The sequence below is a fragment of the Sminthopsis crassicaudata genome, chromosome 6, assembly GCF_048593235.1.
Source record: "Sminthopsis crassicaudata isolate SCR6 chromosome 6, ASM4859323v1, whole genome shotgun sequence".
Taxonomy (NCBI): domain Eukaryota; kingdom Metazoa; phylum Chordata; class Mammalia; order Dasyuromorphia; family Dasyuridae; genus Sminthopsis; species Sminthopsis crassicaudata.
Window position 1 is genome coordinate 121,172,324 of NC_133622.1, and position 21,225 is coordinate 121,193,548.

At 37.7% G+C, this 21,225-nt stretch overlaps 1 protein-coding gene across 4 annotated transcripts in view; it reads left to right on the forward strand.

The window, feature by feature from the left end:
* Positions 1–21,225, forward strand: part of TET2 (tet methylcytosine dioxygenase 2) — a 185,375-nt gene that overhangs the window by 148,134 nt on the left and 16,016 nt on the right. For all 4 annotated transcript variants that reach the window (XM_074274589.1, XM_074274588.1, XM_074274587.1 and 1 more), the window contains one exon: positions 18,354–18,491. In XM_074274589.1, coding sequence (XP_074130690.1) covers positions 18,354–18,491 — 138 coding nt within the window. The remainder of the gene's footprint in view (positions 1–18,353; positions 18,492–21,225) is intronic.

The window sequence follows — 21,225 nt, forward strand, 5'->3', positions numbered from 1 at the left end:
ATAAGTACATGGCTGTGTGGCATATTAACTAAGACCAAATGAGATTAAAGAAATTCATGATTTGGTATACTGTTGGAATATAATTGTATTTTGGTTTAAGTACTATTCTGTATCCTGGATAGAGTTGTCAGTGAGTAGAAAATATTGATTAAGCCTAGGTTTTTACCATAAAATGAGAAACATTTGTTTCTTGGTCATACTTATGGAATTTTAAAACATTATCATTAACCAAGAGACACAAATTACTCTACTAAAGGTAGAAGGGCTTAATTCAAATAAGACGTATGAGTAACCTCAATAGCAGAGCTATTGCTAAACTTTTTTCCTCCAACATATATGTGTTATTTTTTTTAATTATGTTAATGAAACTTTATAGAAGGTAATCCAAGTCTTAGATCCTCTCTGCACATTTCTTATACATATTGTGTCCCAACAGTGAAATTTTAAGCTCTAATAGTTTAAATTGTGTGTGTGTGTGTTTATGTGTAGGTAGGCAACAGATATAGGGTACTGCTTGATAATTTTAGAGGTTGATGAGCTTAAAGATATTTATTTCTTCCTCTAGAAGAAATGCCCCTTATCATCTAGGAGAGAATGGATCACATTGAGATAAATTTATTGGATTACATTCCTGTGAGACAGAGTCATCTGGATGAAGCCATCCTTTGTGCTAGTCCTTGAAGGGCAGCTTAATCCTGAGTTCAGCCTTTTTTGACTTGTATTGATCATCTCTAACTTAATCTACTTATATCTTGTTAGTGCGTAATTGTTTTCATGTTGTTTTTCCCATGAGACTATGAGCTCCTTGAGAAAGAACTGGAATTTTGCAGTTATTGCTAACATTTTCTTTTGCTTTTCTTTGTATCTCTAGTGCTAAACATAATGCCTGGCACATAATAAATTTCCTTGGTGATGGATTGACTTTTTAAACTTCTTTTAGCAATCCCCTATTTATGTTTACTAGTCCCACTTTGAGATGCCTTCTAGCTATGGGGCTCTAGCTATTGATGATGTTTATTAGTACTTTTGATTGTGGCTGAAAGAACCTAGGCAACAGTATTAATTGCCTAATCATCCTAAACTCCACTAGATCCTAATCATCCCACAACTCCAATTTGCTTGGAGTTATGCTTCACTCTGTTTTCATAGAATTTCTTCTGCTTTGTTGCTACCAGTCCTTATTGACTTCAAAAAGTTGTTACAATGATCAAATGTGAAATTTCCTATGAAAGTAATCTATTATCATCATTACTAATCATTCTTCTCTTATTTCATGGAGTTAAGATAAGTTCAGTCACTGTTAATCATGTCTGAATCTTCAAGATTCCATGGACTATAGCATGCCACGCCTTTCTATCCTCCACTCTCTTTCCAAGACTATCGTAATTCATGTTCATTGTTTTCATATATCTACCCATCTTATCCTCTGCCCTCCCCTTTTGCTTTTGCTTTCAAATTTTCCCAACATCAGGACCTTTTCCAGTGACTTCTATCTTCTCATTATGTGGCCAAAGTACTTGAGTTTCAGCGTTAGTATTTGACCTTTCAGTGAATAGCCTGAATTAATTTTTTTAAAGTATTGATTGACTTGACCTCCTTGTTGTTCAAGAGACTCTGAAAAGTCTTCTCCAACACCACAATTCAAAGGCATTTATTCTGTGCTCTGCTTTCCTTACAATGTAATTTTACAACCATACATTGCTATTGGAAAAAATATAGCTTGGACTATATTTTTGTTGGCAAAGCAATATCTCTATTTTTTAAAATGCTGTTCATATTTGCCCTTGCTTTCTACCAATGAGCAAGTGTTTCTTAATTTCATGGCTGTAGTTACCATGTGCAGTGATCTTTGAGCCCAAAAATATAAAATCTGATACTGCTTCCATATTTTTTTCTCTATTTGCCAGGAAGGGGTAGAACCATTTGCCAAGATCCTAGTTTTTTTTATGTTAAGCTTCAAGTTAGTTTTCACACTCTCCTCTTTCACCCTCATCAAGAGACTTCTTAATTCCTCTTCACTTTTTGCCATCATTGTTTATAGTACCATAACATATTTCTTATCTATTCCCTTCTTTCAATTCACAAGACTACTCTAGTTTAATCCAACATCTACTTCCAAAATCTCCCTTCTTCAATACACCATCCCTATAGCTGCCAAGATTATCTTCCTGTGGCATAACACCAACCACATCATGCCCCTCTGCAAAGCCTTCAGTGACTATTTTCTCTAAAATAAAATAAAAACTCAGTCTAACATTTTAAAGCCCTACCTAATCTGGCTCCAAACTACCTTTGTATTCTTCTCTCATTGTTCACATTCTATATTCCAATCAAACAGGCCAACTGGTTGTTCCTGAGTTTACCAATCTATTCCCCATTTTTTGCAAAAAGCTGTTTCCAGTATCTGGGATGCACTTCCTCCATCTCCAGGTATCTTTAGTTTCTTCAAAATTCAACCTCCTGTCAAGTACAACCTCCTGTGAAACACCTTCTTGAATGCCCATGTTCCCCACCTGTTGTTGCTCTTTCCTCAAATAAGATACTTACTAAGACACATGATAGTGCAAGGGTTAAGCTGGCCTTCTTGTCAGGAATGCCTGGCCAAATTCAAGGCCTGCCTCTGTTCCATAATGCTGTATGACAAAAAAAAAAAAAAAAACACACTATGTGACTCTGGGAAAATCACTTAACCTTTTAGTGGTGACACACTTCCGTGAAAAGAGACACTTCAACATACTCCAATTCCAATAGACTCTTGCTGCTGCATGTTATCTTAGAAAAGCACATACTAACATTATCTATGTTGTATTATATTTTTATTTCTTTTATTAAATATTTCCTAATCAGATTTCAATCTAGTTTGAGTGCACTGGGATTGCGGGGTGTTTGATAACTCTGCTTTCTGAGACTAGAGAAGTGCCAAAGAAAGTAGCAATCTGTCCTAGAAGTTTCCTAAATAAATAAAATTATAAGTCCAATCCCAATTTATTTACATGTGCACATGTTGGATCTCTCCAGTAGAAGAATGTTTCACTTTAGTCTTTCTATGTCCAATATCTAATATAGGAGCTTAACAAAATTATATTAAATTGAAATTATATAATCATGAATGAGATATATCATCAGGAGCTGTTCAAGCCTCACAACCAAATGGGTTTTTTAGTACTTCAACATAACTTTAATTCACAATCAGAAAGATATGCATTTTATTCTGTGCTCCACCTCCCAACCCCAAATAATGGGCAGGTAGGTGGTAAAGTGGATAGGGGGTTGGCCCTTGAGTCAGGAGGACCTGAGTTAAAAGCCATACTCAGATGTCAAGTAGCTGTGTGACTCTGGACAAGTCATTTTACCTTGTTTGTCTTAATCTCTTATCTGTAAAAGGAGCTGGAGAGGGAAATGGCAAACCATTCCAGTATTTTTGTCAGTATAACTTTAAATAGGGCCACAGAGAGTAGAACATGACTGAAAATGATTCAGTCACAACAACAAAGACAAACTGTAGGTAATTACTCATCAGTCCACAGTTACATAGGTTCAATTGTAATACCACAACATGAAGTTTCTGAGGGGTCTCTCATCTGTAAAATGATCTGGAGAAAGAAATGGCAAACTATTCCAGGATTTTTTTTTACCAGTTAAAGCCTCAAATGGAACCACAGAGAATAGAACATGACTGAAAATGACTCAATCACAACAACAAAGACCTCCACAAGGTGTTGATAAGTACTAGTCTGTCTACACTTATATAGATTCAATTTTAATAACACAATGTGAAGCTCTAATGCTGGAGAAACTGAAGTAAGATAGAGATTAGGGAGTTATTAATATTTTATTTGAAAAGGAGAGATTCATTGGGACCAAATGGATCCATGGTTTGGTTCCAGGGCTGAATGAGACTATCATCTTCAAGAATCCAGCAGTGAATGTTGGATCCAAGATTGTTTTATAGGGTAACAAGAACAATGACAAAATGGGGAGGTAACTGAGATTGGATGACCTAATGGGGGGAGGCACTTAGGATCACATAATGGGAGACACTGGAGAGGCTCCGGATATTCTAATGATGTCTGAAATGGTTAAACATTAAGAAGGAAGGATTATAGCCTAAGGTCTAAGATATAAAACCTTTATCTTATCAAATATTAAGAGGGAATGATTATAGCCTGAGGTCTTGGGACAGAGTTACTGAGGTAGGACAATTAGGAAAACTGGATCAGGACATTAAAAGGGAACTGTGGCACAACATTCCATACTCTCTTTTGACTATTCAAATCATTGAATTACCTTCCTATAGAAGGTCTTAACACCATAATTTTGACCAACCCTATGTAAAGTAGATAAACCAAATAAAAACCAAAATAAAGCTAAAACAATACAAGGACTTATGTCAAGGACAAATCTCTCCCTGATAACCTCAGAGTTAATCAGTAATACAAAAGCTCCCTATTGCAGCCATGTCAGGTCCTCTGCAATGGGGGAGCATCTTAGCCAGAGAATCCAGTTTGAGATAGACAGTTCACTGTGAGTTAGGTCTATGGTCTTTTGTGCATTTAACTCAGCCTCTGCTAATATAGGGAGTAGCAGTCCTCAACAGTCCTGCTGCCCAACCTAAGAAGGGCACCCTAAGTCTGTTGGGGGGGACTAGCTCCACCTGTCCCCTCTCAATAGAACAGGAGCTGCTACTGGGATCCAGATTTCTGAACAGTGTATGCAAAGGCAGGCAACCCTCAACTTTTAGAGGCCTGATACCAAACTGCAAGGTCCTTTGAGAATGTTGAAATACTAATTAAGGAACTGGGGTAACAGGAGTGGAGAAACAGATCAGAGAGACTGCCAGTCCCAAGACAGGTATCTGATTTCTGGTTGTTTCTAAAAAATAATCCCAAAAACTGAGTCTGCCAGGGCAATTCCAACAGAATAAGGGATTTCAAAGTTAAAACATAACCAGCAAATCATAGTTCAGTAAATTTTAAGCAAGGAATAAAAACGAAAAGCACTGTTTAAATAATTTCCAGCTCAATCTGAACTAAGGAGCTAAGGGGTAGGACAGAAGTGCCTAAGAAAAATTCATCAGTTTCCCTTTCTAATTAGTTTCTTCCTCCCTTTTTTTCTCACAGAAAGGAATTAGCAAATAACCATCCCACATATAAATCCCAAAAGTGAATCAAAATTCCTATAAATATACATATACATAACAGACTAAAAATCCCTCAAACATAACAGTAATAATTACACAAGTTTAACAGTTTCCATCCCAAGTCTTAACACAGTAATACAGTTAAAATTTTAACAATAATTCAACCACTTTCCCACTCCCCCATATCAGTCAAAATTACATTAGGAGCAGGGCTATGGTCTTCTCAAAAAACTGCTTCCTGCTGAAGATGGGTGGAGATGCTCAGTCCAGGGAGGGGGATGAGTGTAATGTGGCATGCTGACAATCAAAGCTTGATCTAGGTCCCAGAAGCAAGTCAATATATCTGTAATTTGACCTAATCTAGAAACAAAAACAAATCAAACAAAGAAAAGTTAGAACAGTCTGAGATAGAAAGACTGGTCCACAAGGACTGCTACAAAATGTAGTTTCTCATTAGTTAGAAACCTATAATGATTACAGATAACTAGATTGGAAACAGCAAGGTATAACATAATTGAATTTCATTAACAGTTTCTTACTGACCATTGCTCTGATTGTAGAAATCAGTTACAGGAGGAAAAAATGCAGGGTCATATTAACTACAAGCTCAAGAAATTTTGCCTCCAGTAACAAATCCCATTAACCAAAGTTTTGGATAAATCCTAAACAGATATTTACCATAACCGTATATTTATACAAATCAGTTTGCTCCTCTTAGCCAAGAATCAGATGGCTACAACTTGATAAAAAAAAAAAAAAAAGCTAGAATCAGTTTAGAGGGAGGGGGGGGAGGAGAGGATTCCATGTGGCTGTCCTCCCCATTCCACCTGCAAAGAAGCAGGGGGGAGGGAAGGTGAACTGAACTGCACCCCAGGCTAACCAGATGCTCCAAAGCAGAAGTAGCAGAGAGCAGTGGGGGGTGAGGGAAGGTGAGTTTAATCTTCACCTTTGAAGATAAAAGATCCCTACCACACACCCAACCTTTAAAGTAGCAGAAAGCAGTGGTGGGGATTCCATAGAACCCACATGTCCAGCAGAGCTAGATTTAAAGCATAACTTATAATGTTATAATATAGGTAACAAACTCTGAACCAAACTAAATACAGCTTTAAATTCCCAATAATATAAGACTGCTTTTCCTATCTAATTTCAAATAATGAATTTCACTAAACAACATAGTTTTTCTTTTTCTCCCTCTGGCCCTACATGGCCATTATTCCCAATGAACTTCTCCTAAGCTCCAACTTTGGCCAGAGTTGGAGCCTTTAGAAAAATCAGACCTTTCTTTACCTAATTAGAGGCACGTGACCCCTTTCAGGCAAGTTAACATGTAAGGGCCCTTTAAATGGGTGGCACCACAGTGCAACAGGAGATTCGAGTGGCCCAGAAGGATTCTCTGTGGATATTAGGACTGCCCTGTGGGTGGGATCTTGGCCACATTGAGATAGCTTCGTAATGGGTGATGACTCTCTCGCTGATTGGCTGTGTGTGTGACCTCACAGGCCCTTTATAAGCCCACTGCAGACAGCAGTCGCTCTCTTTAACCCCCCTAACCGGGGGTAGCCAAGCCAAGCCAAGCAGATGGATAACCGAGAGGTAAGAAGTTGGTAGTGAACACGTGGATCTTCTGACCAGGTGCTCACTCAGGAACCAACAAGTCAGGGCATCAAGTCCCGGCATTATGTGAGTAGGTACAATAAAGGCTTTTAAGATTACACGTGGCTGTTCTTGATATGCTACCGGTTATTAAACTATAGATTCAAGAGATCGTAGCCAGAGACCTTTGAAAGCCTCAAAGGAGGCGAGCCGGGTAGAGTTGACACTGCAAAGGACAGTGTCAAAGGTACTCTGTTGGGCCTAGGACAGACTAATAATTGTAACTGCCAGGAGGGCATGTTACAAATGGCTCCTGAACGTGGGGCATCAGGAATTATCAGGTTTGAAAATATTTAATATTCAGAATTAAGATTCTGAAAGATCTGGTAGAAACACCACTTAGGAGGGAAGGCAGGCAATATGGACCCAGGTAACTCTGGGATCAGGCTCAAGGATACAGCTGAACATAATGCTTATATAAAGAGGTTAAAGAGCCAGTTGGAAGATCTTTTAACAAAGATCACCACTGAAGAACAGCATGAAACTTGTAATCAAGCTCCCAGAAGGCTACCCCCACACCCATTAAATATAGCTCAGAGAGGGAGCAACCTAGAGCTAATGCGTATGTATGACAGTATAGAGTACAAAATGTGACAACTAGAAGTTGAGTTAAAAATAGAATGACAAACAATTAAAAAAGAGTTGCTAGAATTGCAGGTTAAATTACAGGTTGAGATAGAGAAAGAAGAAAAAGCTAGGTATTACAGATAGAACAGGAAGAGTTCAAACCAGTGGCTGAAGCTAAGGAGGGAAATAAACGAACCACATGGACTTCAGTTGGAGAAATTCTTCTTAGCGTTTTGTTGCTTTACCTTGTGCATTATTGTTTTAAGGAATTTATTGATTACTCTTCCATTGAGAAGAGGTTTAGTTCTTTTTATGTGCAAAGCTCGGGTTGGATTCTAAATCAGCCTTTGGGAAATTTTCCAATTCCTCTTCCCTCAGCCTCACCTTCCTGGGCCAAGGGAGAAGGAGGAGGAGGAAAAGGAAGGGCGATAATATCAGCACTGCCCATTAATCCATTCAAAACTCCCATGTCTTCATTTCAAAGGACAGGAGTAGGCTTTATGGCCAAAGGCAAAAACGAATTGTGGGGTATTGAGTATAATCAGAAAAATTTTAAAAATACAGTTCAGTTAATTTCTAAGAAACCTTACGGGGATAAAACCTTGCAGTTAGAGAGAGTGGAGTTTTATCCTTGTAAAACTGCTAGGATCATCTTTGGAGAGTTGGAACTCCTCTTTTCTTATCTCTTGGATTTTCCACTTCCACAGGTGGGCTTGATTTCCCAACCCCCTATGAGTACTTATAAAACAGTGTTTATGTTTAGAATGGTTTGGAAAATTGCTGTTTTAATCACTAGAATAAATAGACAGTGTGTGATCTTTGACCCAGGAGGAAAAGTAATATTAGATGTATTGATTCACACTCCTGAAGTACAATTCGGTATCAGAAACTCAAACTTTGATTTTTAGGCAAAAGAATTCAGGGATATAGCCGAGTGTTCTTTTTTCATTAACTGTATGAGTGGCAGGCCACTGAAAAGGTATCAGCTCTTTTAAGAACTTCGAGCACGAGTGAGAAAGCGCTCAGATAAATATGCCCTACATGTCCATTTTCAGAGTGGACCTTCAAATCATATCTTTTATAATCAGTGCAACAGGAGATTCGAGTGGCCCAGAAGTATTCTCTGTGGATATTAGGACTGCCCTGTGGGTGGGATCTTGGCCACATTGAGATAGCTTCATAATGGGTGACTCTCTCACTGATTAGCTGGGTGTGTGACCTCACAGGCCCTTTATAAGCTCACTGCAGACAGCAGTCACTCTCTTTAACCTGGCTCCCTAACGAGGGGTAGCCTAGCCAAGCCAAGCAGATGAATAACCGAGAAGTAACGAGTTGGTAGTGAACACGTGGATCTTCTGACCAGGTGTTCACTAAGGAGTTAACAAGTCAGGGCATTATGTGAGTAGGTATAATAAAGGCTTTTAAGATTACACGTGGCTGTTCTTGAGCGTGCTACTGGTTATTAAACTATAGATTCAAGAGATTGTGGCTAGAGACCTTTGAAGGTCTCAGAGGAGGCGAGCCAGGTAGAGTTGACACTGCAAAGGTCAGTGGTACTCTGTTGGGCCTAGGACAGACTAGTAATTGTAACTGCCAGGAGGGCATGTTACATTAACAGAACTTCTTTAACAAACTATTGTTCTTTTAAGATCTTACACTTAAAGATAACTAAATCTAGCCTGCATAGGCAACAGTAAAATTATTTCTCACAATTTTAAAACTGCCCAAAAGAATATTCAGTAAAAATCTGGCATGCAAAGGCAATATAGTAAAATTATTTCCCACAATTTTGGAATCGTCCTAAAATTCCTAACCAAATGGTTTTCTCCTGCCTGAGTTTCAATCAGATAAGATTTTATTGCCCTTTACTCTAGCAGGCTCTGAAAACCTGCTCCAACGAAAAAACATCTGCCTTTTTGCTCCTTTTACTCACAAATTAATACAACAGGTTTAAAAAGTTTAAAATCACAAGCAAATTTTTATACTATATATAGTTGCAACATTGAAATAACCAATTCCCGAATTTTTTAATCATTGTTCTTAAACTTAACAGTGCTCTTAAATTAACAAAACAGACAGACAATTCACACAGAACACAGAACACAAATAACACAGACGTATACTGCACAGTTACAACATTCAATAAGACATTAACATCAAAACCAGAGCCAGATGGTGTCTTAAAAAGACACCCAGATTTATACACTGGAATGCCCAGAGTTATGCCAACAGGCACACAGAACCAGATGTGTCTTAGGAGACACCCAGGTCGTGCCAACTGCATCCAGTTTAACACTATTTCTTAGAATTTTTAACACCCATAGTTACCCTGTTATTCTGAGAATCCAGATGCTAGCACAGACAGACAGAACAGGTAACCAGATAGTGCACAAAAAGCACTCAGAATCAGATCAGACCAGATGTGTCACAGGCGACACAAAACCAGAGGGTATTATCCAACGCCCTGAATGATACCTTTCTCAGAATTTAATGCCCGGGGGCGGAGCCAAGATGGCGGAGAGGAAACACACGACTCAGTGAACGTCCTCACTCCCTCACAACCAATTAGATAAATTAAGTCTCAAAATTAGCTCAGGATTGATAGATACCACAAGGACTGGAAGCACGACTTACCAGCTGAAGAGAATCTGGAGTTTCAACAGGAAAGGTCAGTTCTCAGGGGAGGAATAAGAAAGACCAGCACAGACGGTGGGGTAGGGGCACACTGCGCCCATTGCGCTGGGAGGGGCTCTGGGATCAGAGAAGCCACTGAGGTAAAGGAATCTGGCACAGGCTGTTAGCTCTTCTCTGCTAATTATTTAGCAGTTCAGAAGAGAAAGCCAAAATATTTTAAAACTCAGATTAGATTTTCCCCGGACCCTGGGGGTGACTCAGGCACCAGGGGGTGTGGCCTCAGCTACCTCCTGAGAATAGTTAAGAGACTGACAAGTGGGTGGATACGGCCCAAGGCAACACACACTGCCTAGCTTAGCTGGAGGGAGTGGAACTCAGCTCCAGGAAGTGCCAGAGAAGCGGAACCTTTGAACTAGGGACCGCGGTTTCTGGCAGACACTTCCAGTTTGAGCGCAGGGGCTTCTTACGTCACCTGCTGCAGACACCCACTCCCCACCCGGACACATAGCCTGGGCTTCCTGCAGTCTTCACTATTCTACGCCCTCGAAGCACAGCAGTGCTAATCACCTCTGAGGCACTCCCAGGGAGAGGGTGGGGAACTCTCTCCCAGAGCTCTCTCTTAGCTCAGGCTCAGGAGCCGCTGCATCCATCCCATCTGGGAGGAAGCTGGTAAAGAAGTAAATAATTTCCTACCCCAGAGACAGACCCCAAAAGATTTTTTTTAAGTATGAGCAAAAAAGCTAGAAAAACCATAGATTCCTTCTATACAGAGAAAGAGCGGGTGTCCAACCCCGAGGAAGTTGACAGCAGAGAATCAGATAACAACCTAAAGGGGAACGATTCCTGCGCCCCATCACATAACTCTCTCCTAGAAGAAGCTCTTAAGAAATTGAGGGAGATCGAAGAAAAATGGGGCAAGGAAAGGGAAGTTATGATAGAGAATAACAATGTCCTGAAATTGGAGTTGGAAAAAATAAAGAATTCACAGGAGATGCAGGGAAACAAAATTAGTGAATTAGAAAAGGTTAAAAAAACACAGGAAAGTAGGATATCTGAATTGGAAAAGATAAAAAAGTCTCAAGAAAATAGAATTTCTGAATTGGAAAAAGAAAATAATTCTCAAAAAAAAAAAATTAGGGAAATGGAAAAAAACTCAATAGAGCAAAATAATTCATTTAAAAACGAAATTGGGCATTTACAAAAAGAACTAAAAACTGTGAAAGAAGAAAATAACTCCTTAAAAGTCAGGATGGAACAAATAGAAATGAATGATTCACAGAGAACCCAAGAATCAGTCAAACAAAACAAAAAAAATGAGAAGCTGGAGAACAACGTCAAATACTTACTGGGAAAATCTATAGACTTGGAAAATAGATCTAGGAGAGATAATCTGCGGATTATTGGACTTCCAGAAAACTATGACCAAAAAAAGAGCCTAGATTCTATTTTACAGGAAATTATCAAAGAGAACTGTCCAGAGATAATAGAAACAGAAGGGAAAGTAGATGTGGAAAGAATTCATCGAACTCCTTCTGAAATAGACCCTAAAAAAAGAACACCACGGAATATTGTGGCTAAGCTGCAGAATTACCACACAAAGGAGAAAATCCTGCAAGCAGCTAGAAAAAAACAATTTAAATACCAAGGTGCCACAATAAGGGTCACCCAAGATCTGGCTGCCTCCACATTAAAAGATAGAAGGGCCTGGAACCTGATATTCCGAAAGGCAAAAGATCAAGGACTGCAACCAAGAATGAACTACCCAGCTAAGTTTAGCATCTTTTTCCATGGAAGAAGATGGTCATTCAATGAAACAGAGGAATTCTATATGTTTCTAAGAAAAAAACCAGACTTAAACAAAAAATTTGATCTACATCCACAAGACTGAAGAGAAACAGAAAAAGGTACACAGAACCCTTGAGAACTGTAACTTTGTTGTGGGTATATAAAAAATACTCAAGGATAATTTGATTTTACTGATATAAAAGAAAAAAAGGGGGGTGTGGTAAAGGGAAGGAGGTCGGTTCAGAAAAAGGGGAAGGAGTGATAAAAAGAGGGAAACTACATCCCAGGAAGAGACATAGAAAATACACCATATCTGAGGGAACTTAGTGAGGGGGAGAATCATTGTGTGAATCTTACTCTCATCAGAAGAGGCTCAAAGAGTAAATAATTAACATATTTGTTTTTCAGAGAATTTTCTCTCACCTCATTAAAAGGGGGGAGAGGAAAAGGGGAAAGGAAAAGGAGAATAAGTGAAGGGACTTGGAGGGAGGGGGGAGGGATCCTAAAAAAAAAAAAAAAAAGAGGGAGGGTTGCGCGTCACAAGGGGGGTCTGTAAATTAAATATCGGGGAGGGGGATCAGGGGGGTCAAGGGAAAAAAGTATAATCTGGGGATAATACGATGGCAGGAAATACAGAATTAGTAATTTTAACTGTAAATGTAAATGGGATGAACGATCCCATCAAACGGAGACGGATAGCAGATTGGATCAAAAAGCAGAACCCTACAATATGTTGTCTACAGGAAACACACTTAAAGCAGGGAGATACATACAGAGTAAAGGTAAAAGGTTGGAACAGAGCTTATTATGCTTCAGGTAAAGCCAAAAAAGCAGGGGTAGCTATCCTTATCTCAGATCAAGCAAAAGCAAAAGTAGATCTCGTTAAAAAAGATAAGGAAGGAAACTATATCCTGCTGAAAGGTAGCATAAATAATGAAGCCATATCAATACTAAACATATATGCACCAAGTGGTATAGCATCTAACTTTCTAAAGGAAAAGTTAAGAGAACTGCAAGAAGAAATAGACAGTAAAACTATAATAGTGGGAGATCTCAACCTTGCACTCTCAGATTTAGACAAATCAAACCACAAAACAAACAAGAAAGAAATTAAAAAAGTAAATAGAACATTAGAAAAACTAGGTATGATAGACCTTTGGAGAAAACTGAATGGCAATAGGAAGGAATATACTTTCTTCTCAGCAGTTCATGGATCCTATACAAAAATTGACCATATATTAGGACATAAAGATCTCAAAATTAAATGTAGGAAGGCAGAAATAATAAATGCCTTCTTCTCAGATCACAATGCAATAAAAGCTACATTCAGTAAAAAGTTAGGGGTAAATAGACCAAAAAGTAATTGGAAACTGAATAATCTCATCTTAAAGAATGACTGGGTGAAAGAGCAAATTATAGAAACAATTAACAATTTCAACCAAGATAATGATAATGATGAGACATCATATCAAAATCTTTGGGATGCAGCTAAAGCAGTAATAAGGGGAAATTTTATATCTTTAGAGGCTTATTTGAAGAAAATTGAGAAAGAGAAGATTAACGAATTGGGCTTACAACTTAAAAGGCTAGAAAAAGACCAAATTATAAACCCCCAACCAAAAATTAAACTCGAAATACAAAAATTAAAAGGAGAAATCAATAAAATTGAAAGTAAAAAAACTATTGAATTAATAAATAAAACCAAGAGTTGGTTTTATGAAAAAGCCAATAAAATAGATAAACCTTTGGTAAATTTGATCAAAAAAAAGAAAGAGGAAAATCAAATTGATAGTCTTACAAATGAAAAGGGGGATCTTTCCACCAATGAAGAGGAAATTAGAGAAATAATAAGGAGTTACTTTGCCCAACTTTATGCCAATAAATTTGATAACTTAAGTGAAATGGATGACTTTCTCCAAAAATATAGGCTCCCTAGATTAACAGAGGAGGAGATAAATTGCTTAAATAGTCCCATTTCAGAAAAAGAAATAGAACAAGCTATTAATCAACTCCCCAGGAAAAAATCCCCAGGGCCAGATGGATTCACATGTGAATTCTACCAAACATTTAAAGAACAATTAGCCCCAATGTTATATAAATTATTTGAAAAAATAGGGGATGAAGGAGTCCTACCAAACTCCTTTTATGACACAGACATGGTACTGATACCTAAACCTGGTAGATCGAAAACTGAGAAAGAAAATTATAGACCAATCTCCTTAATGAATATTGATGCTAAAATCTTAAATAAGATATTAGCAAAAAGACTTCAGAAAATCATCTCCAAGATAATACACTATGATCAAGTAGGATTTATTCCAGGAATGCAGGGCTGGTTTAATATTAGGAAAACTATTAATATAATTGACCATATTAATAATCAAATTAATAAGAACCATATGATCATCTCAATAGATGCAGAAAAAGCATTTGACAAAATCCAACATCCATTCCTACTAAAAACTCTTGAGAGTATAGGAATAAATGGATTATTCCTTAGAATAATCAGGAGTATATATTTAAGACCGTCAGTAAGCATAATATGCAATAGAAATAAACTGCAACCTTTCCCAGTAAGATCAGGAGTGAAACAAGGTTGCCCACTATCACCATTACTATTCAATATAGTACTAGAAACGCTAGCCTCGGCAATAAGAGCCGAGAAAGAGATTCAAGGAATTAGAGTAGGAAATGAGGAAATCAAACTATCACTTTTTGCAGATGACATGATGGTATACTTAGAGAACCCCAAAGACTCTGCTAAAAAGCTACTAGAAATAATTCAAAATTTCAGCAAAGTGGCAGGATACAAAATAAATCCACATAAATCCTCGGCATTTTTATATATCACTAACAAAATGCAACAGCAAGAGATACAAAGAGAAATTCCATTCCAAACAAATGTTGAGAGTATAAAATATTTGGGAATCCATCTACCAAAGAAAAGTCAGGAATTATATGAGAAAAATTACAAAACACTTGCCACAAAAATAAAATCAGATTTAAATAATTGGAAAGACATTCAGTGCTCTTGGATAGGCCGAGCGAATATAATAAAGATGACAATACTCCCCAAACTAATCTATTTATTTAGTGCTATACCAATCAGACTCTCAAGAAACTATTTTAATGACCTAGAAAAAATAACAACAAAATTCATATGGAAGAATAAAAGGTCAAGAATTGCAAGGGAACTAATGAAAAAAAACTCAGAGGAAGGTGGTCTAAGTGTACCTGATCTAAAGCTATATTATATAGCAGCAGTCACCAAAACCATTTGGTATTGGGTACGAAATAGACCGGTAGATCAGTGGAACAGATTAGATACAAAGGACAAAAAAGGATACATCTATAGCAATCTAATCTTTGACAAACCCAAAGATTCCAACATTAGGGATAAAAATTCATTATTCGGAAAAAACTGTTGGGAAAACTGGAAATTAGTATGGCAGAAATTAGATATGGATCCACACTTAACACCATATACCAAGATAAGATCAAAATGGGTCCATGATTTAGGCATAAAGAGGGAGATAATAAATAGATTAGAGGAACAGAGGATAATCTACCTCTCAGACTTGTGGAGGAGGAAGGAATTTATGACCAGAGGAGAACTAGAGATCATTATTGATCACAAAATAGAAGATTTTGATTACATCAAACTAAAAAGTTTCTGTACAAATAATACTAATGCAAACAAGATTAGAAGGGAAGTAACAAATTGGGAAAATATTTTTAAAAACAAAGGTTCTGACAAAGGTCTCATTTCCAAAATATATAGAGAACTGACCCAAATTTATAAGAAACCGAACCATTCTCCAATTGATAAATGGTCAAAGGATATGAACAGACAATTCTCAGAGGAAGAAATTGAAACTATATCCACTCACATGAAAGAGTGTTCCAAATCACTACTGATCAGAGAAATGCAAATTAAGACCACTCTGAGATACCACTACACACCTGTCAGATTGGCTAAGATGACAGGAACAAATAATGACAAATGTTGGAGGGGATGTGGGGAAACTGGGACACTAATACATTGCTGGTGGAGTTGTGAAAGAATCCAGCCATTCTGGAGAGCAATCTGGAATTATGCACAAAAAGTTATCAAACTGTGCATACCCTTTGACCCAGCAGCGCTACTGCTGGGATTATATCCCAAAGAAATACTAAAGAGCGGAAAGAGACATATATGTGCCAAAATGTTTGTGGCAGCTCTTTTTGTTGTAGCTAGAAACTGGAGGATGAATGGATGTCCATCAGTTGGAGAATGGTTGGGTAAATTGTGGTATATGAAGGTTATGGAATATTATTGCTCGGTAAGAAATGACCAGCAGGAGGAATATAGAGAGGCCTGGAGAGACTTAAATCAACTGATGCTGAGTGAAATGAGCAGAACCAGAAGATCACTGTACACTTCAACAACAATGCTGTATGAGGATGTATTCTGATGGAAGTGGAAATCTTCAACATAAAGAAGATCCAACTCACTTCCAGTTGATCAATGATGGACAGAGGTAGCTGCACCCAGAGAAGAAACACTGGGAGGGGAATGAAAATTGTTAGCACTAATATCTGTCTGCCCAGGTTGCATGTACCTTCGGAATCTAATGTTTATTGTGCAACAAGAAAGTGATATTCGCACACATGTATTGTACCTAGACTATATTGTAACACATGTAAAATGTATGGTATTGCCTGTCGTCGGGGGGAGGGAATAGAGGGAGGGGGGGTAAATTGGAAAAATGAATACAAGGGATAATATTATAAAATATATATATATATATATATATATATAATAAAAAAAAAAAAAAAAAAAAGAATTTAATGCCCGTCAACATTTTATTATTCTGAGAATCCAGGTGCTAGCACAGACAGATAAACAGATCAGGTTGTGTCTTCCAACACCTGGATTTACTCTCCCATGGCCGAATCAATTGTATTCACTGTTGGGTATGGCTGCAGCTGGTGAACTGCTCTCTTTCCTGGAGACTCTGGAAAAAAAATCTCTAGAGGGCCAACCTCTCCAAGCAAATAACCCAGATCCCCATCTGCCCTGAGACCCAAGGTGGAGACCCGAATGTCTCTCATTTTCTAATATCTTGGTGGGAAGCCTCCAAAATGTAATGCCAGAGAAACTGAAGCAGGATAGAGATTAAAGTTATTAATATTTTATTTGAAAAGGAGAGATTTACTGGGACCAAATGGATCCATGGTTTGGTCCTGAGATGGGAATGAGCTAATGGAGGGAGGGAGGCACCTAGGATGACATAATGGGAGGTACCGGAAAGGCTCCTAATATTCTAATGATGTATAAAATGGTTAAAGACCTTTATAGTATCAAACAATTAGAGGGAATGATTATAGTCTGAGGTCTTGGGCAGAGTAACTTAGGTAGGACAATTAGGAAAACTGGGTCAGGACATTAAAAGGGAACTGTGGCACAACAAAGCTTCTGAGGAGTTAATTGAAAATATGATTGCATTCTGTTCCCATAGAACATGGTGAAGCTAATGGATCAAGTTGTGAATAGACCCTTTGATCTTGGCCTCATTTTATTCTTGTTCCACATCCTTTCTTTCCAGTTCTCTTTCACCTTATAGCCCATCAGATATCCTTTGATCCAGAAATACTTGCTGTTCCTAGAACAGGTTACTTCATCTCCTGGCTCTCTGGACATTATCAACCACTGTCCCTGTGCCTGAAATGCTTTCTCTCCTCAACTCTGCCTTCTGACTTCTTTCAAGCCCCAGCCAAAATATCATCTTTTACAGGAAGTGTTTCCCAATCATCCTTACCTCAATTATCTTCCCTCTTGATTATTTCCAATATATCCTGTCCATAGTTTGCTATACATAGTTCTTTGCATGTTGTCTCCTGATTAAATTGTTAAGTACTTAAGAGTAGTTCTACTTTTCTTTGTATTCATAGAGCTCAGCATATAGAAAGTAAGCACTTAATAAATATTTATTGACTGAGTTATCAACTGTTCTAGCCAGTCTTAAGTTACACTGCTACACATAGGCTGGGCCATTACCATCAATTTAAGACTCTTTCATTTGTCTTAGTCCTTGTTCCTCCGTCCCAAATATACCAAGTTTCTATCAGTTTAAATCAAGGGTACTTAAACTTTTTTGTTTCAGTTGAGTGAAGCTATAGATCCTTTCTCAGAACGTTTTTTAAAATACATAACATGCATAAAAAGTCAAAGGAAAATAAATTTTCTTGAAATGCAATTGTCAAAATATTTTTTGTTTTAAAAATTTCAATTAAAATTGCAATTGCAAAAATTTTTTTTAAAACAACTTCATGGCTGTTAAGAAACTGACTTGGATAGACTTATGGATATCCTGTTTGCAGAAGTATAGGGCAATAATATTTTTAAAAGGAAATTAAAAATATGTATATCCTTAACAATGTTATTATGACAATGTATTTGCTTTGTATTATGTGATTTTGTTTTCTTTCTCAATGGCAGAGGTACAGAAATGTTCATCTTTTGAATGGCCTGTATACTAAGTGTGTGTTGGTCAGAGTTATACTCTTGACTGTCTTTTTCCTCTTCCAGATTGAATATGAGCATAGAGCACCAGAGTGCCGCCTGGGATTAAAGGAAGGTCGCCCATTCTCTGGAGTCACTGCCTGCCTAGATTTCTGTGCCCATGCCCACAGAGATTTGCACAATATGCAAAATGGTAGTACATTGGTAAGTGATGGCAGCTTCCATCCAACAGTCACTTCCATTTTGTGTATTAGAGGCTTTATATGTTTGCTGTGTGCTTCATTGGAGGAAAAACATTTTCTCTTCAGAAGCCACGTGAAGCATCATTTTTATGAATGGGTTGCTGTTGTGTGGCAATCACACTTGGCATTGCTACTGCCCTCAGAACATGCTTATTAGAGCCAAACTCTGTGACAAGCATATGAGAATTTCATGGAAATTCTGACTATGAATCTATAGTCCAGAGAGCATATTGTCAGCCGAAAACTGCTGCCAAGGAATATTTACAATGCCAAAATGTCATACATCTGGCATTTCACAATTCACTGATCATAGAATCATTCCCCAGCCAAGATATCTATTACCAAAAAAAAAAAAAAAAAAGGGGGGGGGGAGATATGGAATTGGAATTGGAAAAAGAGAGACATGAATGTCCAAGGGAATCTCTAGGTTTCTATCTTCATCCCACCATTGAAGAGAGGAAGTGCCAGAGAATGAATTTGGAATGGTACCATAACTCACTTGTATACACACTGGTCTCTGTCCCAGTCCCAAAACTTACTTTGTCCTATGGTAGAGTAAGTCTGTCTATGAGTTATCTAAGGTTCTCTGATATCCTTGACTTTCAGTTTCTGCTTCTATGGATAAATTGCATCAGTAGATGAGATGTCAGGAATTTGGGTGCTTTTACTGTACCTTTTACTGTAAATGACCATACAGAAAATTCTCAATTATTTTTTTAATTTACTTTTGAGGAACAAAATTATTTTTACCTGTCATTAAACTGTCCCCACTTTTTGGACACCCACATACACACTGCCATTTATTTAAAACATAAGTTTTGGACAGCTGGATAGGAAATTGGCCCCAGAGATGAGACCTGAGTTCAGGACTTGCCTTTCATGCATATTTGCTGTGTGGCTCCGGACAAGTCATTTAATCTTTTAGAGCTCCAGGCAACTAAAACGGAGCAGGTGCCCATCTACATTTAATAGAAGCTATAAAATTATAGGCCTTATCTTATGTGGAGGCACTCTAGGGAAGACATAATCAGTTCACATAGTGGAAATAGGACTGATTTTAGAGCCTTGGGCAGCTAGGTGGTACACAGTATAGAGTGTCCTGCCTGGAATCCGAAAAACTCCATCTTTCGGATTATAAATGTGGCCTCACTTGCTAGCTGTGTGACTCTTGGCAATTCACTTAACCCAGTTTGCCTCAGTTTCTTCATCTGTAAAATGAGCTGGGGAAGGAAATGGTAAACTTCTCCAGTATCTTAACCAAGAAAATCCCAATGGAACTGGAAAAAAAAAAAAAGTCAAACACTACTTAAAAAAAGACTGAAATCTGAATCAGGAAGTCCTTGATTTGAATTCTGCTTGGAATTAGAGGTGTATGACCCAGAGCATGTGACTTTTCTCTCAATTTACAAATTCTCTCAAATTACAAATAATTTGTAAGATAAAGATCTATAATGTTAGTGGGAGTTGATTTACTGGAAGTTCCCTATGTGGCTGGGGGACTGGTCCAATTCTTCTCCTTGTGCTATTCACATTATCAGGAGACAATGGGATACAACAAGATGACTTCTCATGTATAATTGATAATACTAAGACTTGCTTTCTCAATGAGTAAGGGAGGGAGAGAATTTGGAACTCAAAATTTTTAAAAATGAATGTTAAAAAGAAGTGCTGAATTTGGAGATATGGGAGCTGAATTCAAATCCTACTTCAGATGCTACCACTGTTACTTTGGTTTTTGTTTTGTTTTGTTTTTTGAGAGCAATTGGGATTAAATGACTTTTCCAGAGTCATACATCTAGGAAGTATTAAAGTATCTGAGGCTGGATTTGAACTCAGGTAATTCTGAATTCAGAGCCTGTGCTCCAAGCCACTACATCATCTAGCTGCCCCTATTTTTGAAGCTTTGGCCAAGTTATTGAATGTCCCTGGGCCTTGGGATTTCGTCTGTACAATGATTGCTTTTGTACCAGTTAGTTTCTAACATCTCTCTCAACAACCAAGATTGATACTAAGGATTATATTATAAATATGGGAAAAATTCCCCCATAAATAGGGCAAACAAAGTGTTCCAGAAATTCAAAGGAGAAAAACAGTAATCTGAGATAGTAACACTTTGCAGGTCAGCACACTGTCATCTCTCTGGAGGTAGTAAGGTTTGAAACTTAAAGGTTAAGTAGGATTTGGCAAATTTATAAAGCATTTTCTTCACAACGTCCCTCTGAGATAGATAGGACACAGAAGGGTGAAGTGTTTTGCCTGGGACCATATGATTCATAAACTGCAGAGTTTAAATCTGTGCCCAGGTCTCCTAACTCTCAATCCATTATCCCATACAACCCAGTATTTCTAAAGGCAATGATAGGTCAAGGTTAAAGGTTAAAGAAACAGCAAAAGAGATAAAAAAATGAGAAAATTCATTGGGAAAAATAATATGAGGGCAGAGAGCATTGGATCCTGGGTAAAGGAGGTTGGCCTTTAACCTATAGATAATGGGGGAACTTTGCTCAGTATAGTAATATCGTGAAAGTGATGTTTTAGGAAAGTCAATCTGACTATGCTGTTTTGGATAGATTGGAAAGGAGGAAGACACAGGGGAAGGGGATCACTTAAGAAGTTACTTTTCATAGTTCAGTCAGAAGAGAATAACAGGAAGGAGATTTCAGAAATGCAGGAAGAAGTTTATGGAATTTAATAAC